This window comes from Sceloporus undulatus, chromosome 2 (assembly GCF_019175285.1).
Source record: "Sceloporus undulatus isolate JIND9_A2432 ecotype Alabama chromosome 2, SceUnd_v1.1, whole genome shotgun sequence".
In the NCBI taxonomy this organism is placed as follows: Eukaryota; Metazoa; Chordata; class Lepidosauria; order Squamata; family Phrynosomatidae; genus Sceloporus; species Sceloporus undulatus.
Window position 1 is genome coordinate 106,519,054 of NC_056523.1, and position 10,685 is coordinate 106,529,738.

The 10,685-nt window shown below is 49.9% G+C and overlaps 1 protein-coding gene across 1 annotated transcript; it reads left to right on the top strand.

Annotated features, from left to right (window-relative positions):
• Positions 1–285: 285 nt before the first annotated feature.
• Positions 286–3,158, top strand: POU4F3 (POU class 4 homeobox 3). Its single transcript, XM_042447519.1, has 5 exons — positions 286–357; positions 651–697; positions 1,450–1,687; positions 2,169–2,340; positions 2,464–3,158. The coding sequence occupies exons 1-5, from the start codon at positions 286–288 to the stop codon at positions 3,156–3,158; spliced, it is 1,224 nt and encodes a 407-aa protein (XP_042303453.1).
• The last annotated feature ends 7,527 nt before the right edge of the window (positions 3,159–10,685 follow it).

Sequence of the window (10,685 nt, forward strand, 5' to 3'; positions counted from 1 at the left end):
TCCTCCGAGGCTGAGAGAAGGGGGCTTGCCTCCCAATGGGTTCCCATGGCCCAGCTACAATTCACACACTAGTAGGAGGCGATCCATGGGTTCCTGTTATTTCTCTCTAGTCTCTCTCTCTCTTATTTCTTTATATCCTGCCTTTGCCGCAGTCTGGGACTCAAAGTGGAAAAACAAGAAACCGAAAAAGAGAGTCACCAAGAGGCAAAAGTTTCAAACATAAACTGGGAAGCGGAAAAAGCATCCAGCAGATAGAAAGCAAGTCAATTCCTTTGCGATGTGGTGATGGAGCAAAGTGCTGAGGATCCCGTGGACAGCCACAAAGACAGACCAAGCCTGAACTCTCCCTGGAAGCCAGTGAGACTGTCCTACAGCCTGAGAAGGCAGAACTCTTTAGAAAAAGACCAGAGGGCAGTAGAAAGAGAAGAAGACCGCAGGCCAAATGACACACTACATGGACCCAGGACACAGAAAGGGATCTTGCAGTAGCATCTTTGAGCGTTAGTGAAAGAGAGAAGTTGGCAGCAGGAGATTTCCTAGACTTCAGTCTCCTTCCTTACATCCATTTGGATCACATGCCTCTGAGGAAGGAGGCTCAAGTCAAGTCAAGTCAAGTCTAGCTGCTACAGCTCCCAACTTCTCTCTTTCAGTTACAGTACTCTCAAAGGTGCCGCAAGATCCCTCTGAATGCCAAATGGTGAGATGGTGAAATGGCGAAGTGACAGAAGCCATGAGCCTGCGGGGCCTGAGCAGAGAGGCTGGCGACAGGGGTTTTGGGGATGTCTCATCCACGGGGTCGTCGTGATCCGCTTAAGGCCAGTTAACACCAACGCCAACAGCCCGAGGCCCCCTTGGCTTTAGCGCCTTACTCCCAAGACGGGGAGATCTGGGGGGCTTGTCTTTCCCACTGGGGTGAAAGTGTGTCAGGAGCGGAGGCCGGGAGGGAGAGATCGGGGGTCCCTCGTCGTGTCCAGACTCTCCCTCTTCCAGAAGCCTAAGATCACAGAACCCTAGAGTTGGAAGGGACCCCAAGGGCCATCCAGTCCAACCCCATTCTGCCATGCAGGAACTCACAGTCAAAGCACCCCCGTTGACAGATGGCCATCCAGCCTCTGTTTAAAGACCTCTAAGGAAGGAGACTCCACCACTCTCCGAGGCAGCATATCCCACTATTGAACAGCCCTGACCATAAGGAAGTTCTTCCAGGCGGAATCTCTGTACTGTAGTTTGGATGCATTGACCAGTGTTCCTGAGCTGCCCTGGGCCTGCCTCCTCCTCGGGGCCTCCACGTCAGGAAGGACTTCATAGGAAGAGCTCTTCCACAACGGAACACACTCCCTCTGGCCCCCTCCCGAGGCAGCAGGGCAGGGCAGGGCAGGGAAGGCAAGCGGGAGGCGAGGGGCGGCGAGGGGGGAGTCTCTCTCTCTCTCTCTTTCTGTGCCATTGAAGCTCCCTCCCGACGGAGAGCGGCCATCCAGAGCGCCGATGCCAGGGGAGCCTGGTGCAGCTGGGGCCAGACCTAGAGACAGCCCTGCCCCCGACGGGATCCTCCTCCTCCTCCTCCGCCGCCGCCGCCATGCTGGGCCTCAACGCCAAGGGCCCCTTCGGCCTCCCCCCGGCCGCCCTCCACGAAGGGCCCTCCTTCCCCGCCGAGGCCTTCCGCCGCGCCTGCCTCGCAGGGCCCCAGGTAGGTCCCTTCTCTAAGGCTGCGTCCACACTGGAAGCATAACCCGGTTTGGCCCCGCTTTAACTCTTTGTCTGGCTCTTTGTCATGGAATTCTGAGAGTTGGAGTTTGTTGTGGGCCCAGAGCGGAGCGGAGCCCTACAATAAACTCCAACTCCCAGAATTCCATAGCAAAGAGCCAGACAAAGAGTTAAAGCGGGGCCAAACCGGGTTATGCCTCCAGTGTGGACGCAGCCCGCTTCCTCCTCCTGCTGCTGCTGCTGCCTCTGCCATCCCCATCTCTAGTCAAGCAGAGCATCGTTCTTCATATTAATTTTTATGACCTGAGCTTCGAGGAGGCATCGGGAGACCGAGAGGGAGAGGGAGGGAGGGAGGGAGAGAGAGAGGGGAAGCCCCCCCAACAGCCCCGTTCCCGCCCGCCGCCTTGTCAGCCCAATTCCCCGCTGACCGGCCTCTCTCTCTCTCTCTCTCTCTCTCCTTCCAGCTCCAGGGCCATATATTCGGAGGTGGCTTCGAGGAGAGCCTGCTCTTGGTCCGGGCTGAAGCGCTGGCGGCGGCGGCGGAGTATCAGGCGGCGACCCTGGAGCCCCCCTCGTCTTCGCTGCCTTCTCCTTCGCCGGGGAAGGCCCAGGGCCCCTACTTCCAGGCCATGAACAGCCTGCCTTGCCCCTCCGGGCCAGCTGCCCATCCCCACCCCCACCACCCCCACCACCACCCCCATCATCCCCACCACCACCATCCCCACCCTCACCCTCACCCTCACCCTCACCCCCACCAAGGCCTGGAGGGGGGCGGCGGAGGAGGCGACCTCCTGGAGCACCTCTCTCCCTCGGCGCTGCTGGGGGTCCCCGAGGGGCTGGGCGGCCCGATGCCCGCCGGGGCTCCTCCGCTGCTGCCGCCGGCCTTAGCCGGGTCCCTGGAGCACCCGCCTCCTCCTCCTCCTGCTCCTGCTCCGCCGCAGAGCCCCTCGGACCCCCGGGAGCTGGAGGCCTTCGCGGAGCGCTTCAAGCAGCGGCGGATCAAGCTGGGGGTGACCCAGGCGGACGTCGGGGCGGCGCTGGCCAGCCTGAAGCTGCCCGGCGTGGGCTCCCTCAGCCAGAGCACCATCTGCCGCTTCGAGTCGCTCACCCTCTCGGCCAACAACATGCTCGCCCTCCAGCCGGTCCTCCACGCCTGGCTCCGGGAGGCCGAGGCCGCCCACCGGGAGACGGCGCCCAGGGCCCCCGAGGGCTTCCCGGGAGCAGGAGCAGGAGGGCCAGGGCTGGGGCTGGAGCGCAAGAGGAAGCGGACCTCCATCGCGGTCCCGGAGAAGCGCTCCCTGGAGGCCTACTTCGCCCTCCAGCCCCGGCCCTCCTCCGAGAAGATCGCCGCCATCGCCGAGAAGCTGGAGCTCAAGAAGAACGTCGTCCGCGTCTGGTTCTGCAACCAGCGGCAGAAGCAGAAGCGCATGAAGTACGCCGCCGGAGGACACTGAAGGAAGGCCAGGCTCCCCGCCGGCCCCGCTCCGTCCAAGAGACACCTCTCGAGGAGAACGGATCTGGAGACACCTCGCCAACCAGGTGACTAGACCTAGAGAGATCTCTCCATCCAGGTGACTAGACCTAGAGAGATCTCTCCATCCAGGTGACTAGACCTAGAGAGATCTCTCCATCCAGGTGACTAAACCTAGAGAGATCTGTCTGTCCTCGACGCCAAGGAGGACCAGGCACCGCAAACTGGGGGACATTCCAGAAAACCATGGAGGATATTACAAAATAAACTCTGACAACACTCCTATCAGTCTCCAACTCCCGCCTCCGAGTCCTGCTCCAAATGGAGGACATCTATCGGGCCGGGTGGCCAGAGGCCCTCTCCGCCAAGGAAAGGGGATGGCATTCCAGAAAACATGGAGGACAGGACCCAAGAAAGGCTTTTCAAAAAATCACTCACAGAAATGTTAAAGCCATGCTTTTTGGTCCTGCTGCAAAGGGAGGGCGTTGTGGAATCCCTGCTGGACAGAAGGTGGGAAAGGAGGGCAGGTCCTGGGAAAGGAGGACACCTGGTCCCCTGCTCTAAAGAGATCTATAGAGACAGAGAGAGGGGGGGATGAGGGATCTAGGAAGGAGAGCCCCAAAGGCGCGCAGCCACGAACCTTCAGGGGCGCTTCTTGGGATCTTGGAGGCAAAGGGAAACTGCTCGGGTTTTATTGAAAAGAAAGTGGTCTTCATTTCTATCCTCCACCTTTTCCCGGACAGGCTGCCTGGGATCTGTCCAGGGTGGCAAAAGATCTTGCACACCTTTGAGAGACTCCTTGTCAGCAAGAGCTTTTGTCGACTTCAGTCTATTTCCTCAGCTGCATTTGGACTCGAGTCTAGTAGGAAAGCTCAGGCTGCCAACTTCTTTCTTTCGCGCTGCAGAAACAATCCCGTTTGAGACCGCTGGAACTTCCCTGGCTCAGTGCTAAGGAATCCCGGGGATTGTAGGTCACTGTGGCGCCGGAGCTCTTCGACAGGGAAAGCTAAATGTCTCACAAAATAACAGTCCCTAGCATTCCCAGGGCAGTGAAAGCGGTCTCAAACTGGATTATTTCTGCAGGGTGTGTTTTGGACCTTAGTCTCCACAGTGCTGCAAGATCTCCCTAGAGATTGTCTTTGAGATCCGTCCAGACTTTCCCAAAATCATCTCCAGACTTTCATGGGTTATTGTTGCACTCTTCAGCCACACAAGCACTTAACTGCTTCCCACAAAGTCGGACACTCCGACTGTGAGATCTGTGTAGGAGGAAACGGAGGGGGGGGGTGCGTCTACGTTGTAGAAATAATGCAGTTTGGCATCACTTTCTAGTGCGCTTTGACCCCACACCGCCTTGTGAGTTGTGATATGGCCATGGCGCCATCCTACAAAATCCTGAAGTTTGTACTTTTAAGAGCACCAGCCCTCTTTGGCAGGGAAGGCTAAAGACATTCTAAAACGACCAACCCCAGGATTTCCTAGGATGGCAGCCAGAGTATTTAAGGTGCTGTCAAGCTGCATTGTTTCTCCAGTGTAGATGCACCCGGGCGTCCAGGATTTCAATGGGGATGATCTCTAGACACGTGTTTGGAAAGGATCCTGAGCCCTTGAAAGGGGCGGATTTTGCCACGAGAGTCTCGTCTCCCTTCCACCCTCCGTCTCCCAAACTCATTCCCACTGGAAAAAGGTACATTAAAAAACAAAAAAAAAAACAAATCAGGTTTGCATGGAGGAAGATTAAATAATTTACAAAAGCGATGACAGTATAATTTGGTGGGTCTGGCCGGCTTCAAATCGGAAGGCTAGTTTTAACAGAGGATCTCGAAGTATGCTTCAAACTTGGATTTTAATTCGAACTTTAACTAAAGTTTACTCCAGGCCGCATCCACACTGCAGAAATAACCCATCCTGACACCGCTTTAACTGCCATGGCTCAGGGCTTCGGAGTTCTGATAGTTCTGTACTGGAGAAAGGCGGATACTGTGTAAGTACATAAAATAAAACACAACAAATTGTACTTTGCTGTGGCACCGGAGCGCCCTGATAGAGAAGACATTGCAGAAATAATCCACTTTGAGACCGCTTTAACTGCCCTGGCTCGATGCTAGGTAGTTCTGGGAACTGTAGTTTTGTGAGACATTGAGCCTTTCTGTCAGAGAGCTCTGGTGACACAATGAACTACAGCTCCCAGGATTCCTTAGCACTGAGCCAGGGCTGTTAAAGTGGTCTCAAGATGGATTATTTCTGCCGTGTGTGTTGGACCTAAATGGCTCACAAAACAACAGTTCTCATGATTCCATAGCATTAAATGAGTCGTGGCAGTTAAAGCGGTGCCAAAGTGGATGCACCCCCAAACACAGACCTATTCCCGGCAAAGGTTTCAGCACTTCCTCCAGCTCCATTAAAGTTCAGGAGACCATCCCTGATGGTCGACTGCCTTCCCCACTTTCCCATTAAAAGTTACAAAGTTGGGGGGGGGGTGTTTTTGTCAAATGTTTGGACAGCGTTGCCCTTTGCTCCCCTGTTCTTACAATTTGGACATTTTGTGAGCTCCTCCCGTGACCTCTCTCTCGGAAACACTCTACAGTCTGAAACCTCTCCAATAAAATGCTTTATTTTTCAACCAGGGTCTCTCTTTTTCTTTCCCTCCCTTCCTCCACCCCGCAGTTGTTGTTGTTGTCCTTATGACTGACATTGTTTAGGCCAGGCTAAAGCAAGAAAGGCAAGGAACAAAAAAAAAAAAAACATGCCCCGAAAGAAAGAGAGACGATTCATTTATTCACACGAGCGTTTTGGTTCCCATCTAGCCTTGGAGCCATTGAGCCAGGGAGGATCGCGGGCTTCCCAATAAGCATTTAACTACATTTCCCGAAGTTTCGTTTCGTTTCTTTCTTTGTAAAGAAAAGAAATTGGCTCCTTCCAAACAAGGCTTTCAAAGGTTCATTGGGAATTCTGTTTAAACGGAGGGTAAAACCGGGCTTTTGCGTGTTGTTGTTGTTACTGTTGTTTTTAAATCCCAGAAGCACTATTAAAAATTAAAAATTAATGCTCAAAGCCCAGCCATCATCTGAAATACATTGCCTTCACTTTTCGGTGAATATCTGGCAATAAAACTCAAAGTAGAGTCTACTCACTTATTATTATTATTATTATTATTATTATTATTATTATTATTAAAAGAAGCATTTAATCAAGGCATTGTTTTCGTTCCTCTTAATAAAAGAACACCAGATTCCTTTGAAAGTCCTATAGTTCGCGTTTTGTTTTCCGACGGAGCCCCAATGATTTTTCCCCCCAATCAAATGTCCTTTAATAATAAATGCCCTCGTGTCATTACATTATATTGTGGGTTCTGAAATGTTAAAATAAGGCTGATGCAATATTAATTGGGCGACGCGGGCTATAAAAACGAGGAGGAAGCACTTCTGCCGGCATCCTTCCTCCGCTCTCCGCTAGCATTTGAAGGCAAAGCTCTTTTAACGGGCGCCTCTTGAGAATGTTATCATTTTTAAATTGAAAATCAGGTAAGATACATTTTATTGTCTCAGTCCGTTTTGTTTTAATGTCTTCTGTTCTGTTGTGGATTTGGGGATTTTTCTTGTCCCCTTCAGTATGCACCTTTCTTATTTAGTTATTTAGTTTCTGCTGCTCAGCTGGTCCTCCATACCATTTATGTTACGATTGTCAACCATGTCTGAATCTGAGTTTGATCGGGAAGGCTTAGCAAATATATCTAGTATTCCTATTTGAGGATTTGTTTTAAATATGTGAGAAATTAGAAACAAAGAAGAAACTGAAGGTTGGAAAAACTCTCTCCAGTGGACAGACTTTCTATCTCTCTGATCTCTCTTTCTCGATGTAGCAATACTGTTTCCAGACCTGAAAAGTTTCCCAGCCTCTCACATTAGCAGAAGCAGCTTTCTGGATCGTTTTCTTTTCCCGTCTGGCCATCCAAAACTTGAACTCTTTCAGCACCTGGACAGCTCCCCGAGGCTTTCAAAAACCCATAGAGGACCAGCTCACTAACGGAGTGGCCCTTTCTTTTATGCTGAATTTTGGGCATTTTATGCCAGGTTCTCTCCTTTTAGAAAAGATTTCTTTGTCGACGTCTCCTGCCAGAAAAAGTAAAATAAAACACACCCATATTTTAGTTATAAATAGGCATCGGGTGTTATTAGCTTATTCCTTCCTCGCCTGCGCTGCGGAAAGCCGTCACAAGCCGCATTTAGTTTTCTCCAAAGGCAAGGCAAGATGTGACTTGTGTTGTGTTACTGAACGAGGTGTGTGTGTGCCTTCAAGTCACCTGCAGACTGATGGTGACTCCATTAATTTCATAGGGGTTTCTTAAGATACCCAGAGGTGGTTTTTGCCAATTTCTTTCCTCGGAGATATACTTCGGTTGCATCCACACCTCAGAAATAATCCAGTCTGATACTGCTTTAACTACCACGTCTCAAGGCGGTGGAATCCTGGGATTTGTAGTTTGTTGTGGCACCAGAGCTCTCTGACAGAGAAGGCTAACTGTCCCACAATACTACACTTCCCAGAATTCCATGGCATTTAAAGTGGTGCCAAACTGCATTATTTCTACAGCACCTGGTATCCTTTGGCAGTCTCCCATCCAAGAAATAACCACAGCTGATCCTGAAAACACATCCAGGGGTAGCCTGGTACAGTAGAGCAAAGTACAGAGCAAATCCTGCTCAGCTTCTAAACTCAGACAGGATCTGGTGCCTTTAAGGCAGTGGTCCCCAAACTGTTCTCTTTAAGGGATTTTGGACTTCAGCTCCCAGAATCCTAGACTATTAGTTAACGTGGCCGAGGCTTCTGGGAACTGAAGTCCAAAATCTCTTAAAGGGCACCGTTTGGGGCCACTGCTTTAGGGTATGGAAAGGGGGATAAAGTGTTTCCCATTGACTCTTGACAGATGGAGAAGGCAGTCAAGTGAGTTAAACATCGGTCTTGATCTTCAAGATGGGTCTTTTGAGAGGGAAGCCAGTTCAGAAGGGATCAGGAGAAAGTTAAGATAGAAGAAAACTAATGCTGGAAAAGAAACAGAAAGCAAAAGAAAGAAGGAAGGAAAGTGTGGTGTCTGTTTCTTAAGGTATATAAAACAGTGCCTCCCATTTATGTGAAAGAATCTGTTTACAGACCCCAAGAAGGCTCTGCCTGAGTTTTGGTTAGTCTAAAATATTGAGGAAGATCCAGTTCACTAAGGCCCAGTGTGCAGAGAGGAGATCGGGTGACCCATGTCCCTCTTCCACTGGCAGCTTTTGACCACGATGTCTGGCATTGACAATATCATTCCTGACTATATAACCTCAAGGTGTTGTTAAACTATTCAGGGTTATCAGAGGCCCTGAAGTCAGAGGGGTTTCTAGGCTTAAATAATTCAAAACTTTTAGTTTGTTTTTGTAAAGTCCTACTGTTTAGGGTGGGATTTAAACCAGGACAGTTTCTTTGAGATCATTTCCCCCTCGTTTGCCACAGTTATTTTAGAAACAGGAGAAGGACAAGGAGGTTGAATGAATGGAATTGTGGAGTGTGTATGTGTGTGTGTGAGTGAGTGAGTGAATTAATGCAAGGGGGTCTATATATTAAAGATCCTAATGAATACAAAGAGTTCTTTGAGATGAGGTAAAGTTGAATCTGCCCTGCAGAAATAACGCAGCTTGACACTGCTTTTACTGCCATGGAATCCTGGGATTTGTAGTTTGGTGTGGCACCAGATCTCTGACAGTGAAGGCTAAATATCTCACAAAAACACAGGCAGGTAGCAAATCCCTGAATTCCATAGCATTGAGCCATGGCTGATAAAGTGGTGCCAAAGTGCGTTCATTTTGCAGGGCAGATGCAGCCAGAGAGAAAGAGATTTGTAGCATAAACTCATAGGCTCAGTCTGCTTCATCACATGTGTCCAATGAAACACTGCACACTGAGGGCCCGAACAGACAGGGCAAAATACAGCTGTTTTGGGTCACTTTGGAGGTATGCTGCTTAAATGATTCATGCGTCCTAAGAGGCCAGAAGCTGCCCCAAAGCTGTGCTCCAGTTCTTAGGACTGGAGTATGGCTTTGGCTTGGCTCCTGTCTTAAACAGCATACCTCCAAAGTGACCCGAAGAAGCTTGATTCTGGCCTGTCTGTCTGGGCCCTGAGTCTACAAAGGTTTATGCTACAAACTGCTTTCTCTCAGTCTAACAGGGTCAGGAATGTGAGGGCAGATCCTGTGAATATCCTAACCCATTTCGTCCCCTGGCTCTTGATTTTCCCTTCTGGCTTTTCCTTTCATTTCTAAGCCTGCTTGAGGAAAGTCTACCATTGAATTGCCCCTCACAGCTTCTCCCTAAGCCCCCTAGCCTTCCAACACAAAGTAACTTGTCTTTCCCTTTCTCCCATTGGTTTCCTGTCCACAATCTCCCTATAACTCCTGCATGGCACAGGTCTGTCCATGTGTCCCTTCGGATGGCCACCATGCAATTCAGGGACCTCCCCCCCCCCCCGCTCCAATCTAGCCCCATCAGTGGCTTCCAATCAGCCCAGCCTCATAATTGCATCTACTGTATTCCTATGGGCCTCTCAGAGGCTGGAATCACACTGGGGGGATCTAATCAATTAGTCATTAGGCGACTCCATTATCTCCCTAATATAAACGTCTCGTGTCCGTTTCCTTCTTGTCTGTTAGTGTGTGAATGAATTAAAACAGTGCCCTTTATGAATGTAAAGATGGAAGAGGCAGCCAAGGCATCCCTGGTGAAAGAGGATTTATAGGCTGCCTCCACATTGCAGAAATAATCTGGTTTGAAACTACTTTAACTGCCATGGCATTCAATTTTATACAGACTGTTTCCCAAGAATGTTTAAAGGCCATGCAAGGAGTGAGCAAAGCTGCTATTGCGGAAATAAAAAAGTGCAAGAAACTGAGTGCATCCACACACTAGAAATAATGCAGTTTTGCAACAAACCACCATTCCCAGAATTTCATAGCACGGAGCCATGGCAGTTAAAGTGGTGTCAAACCAGATTATTTCTGCAGTGTGGAGGCAGCATGAGATGGAGCGTCTGCCTCTCGCAGCCAAAAGCTTCAGGGGAGCTCCTCTTGCAGGCAGCAGAAAAACTGGGCTGCCCTCACATCCACTTGAAAGGAAACCCTGTTGAACTCAGTGAGCAATTGCATGTCAGAATGGGGTTCAGACATTAAAGGCCATTATAAAGAGAAGCCATATGAGCAAAGGGGGAATCTCTTGTGCAATACAGGCTGAGATTCCCTGATTCAAAATGTTGGAGACCAGAAATATTTGGGATTTCAGATTTTTCAGATTTTGGAATATTTGCATACAGATGATGAGATATCTTGTGGATGGGACCCAAGTCTAAACACGGAATTCATTTATGTTTCATATACACTTTATACGCATAGCCTGAAGAGAATTTTGCACACAATATTTTTTAATAATTGTGTGCATGAAACAGAGTTTGGATACATTGAAAGATCAGAAAGCAAAATATGTT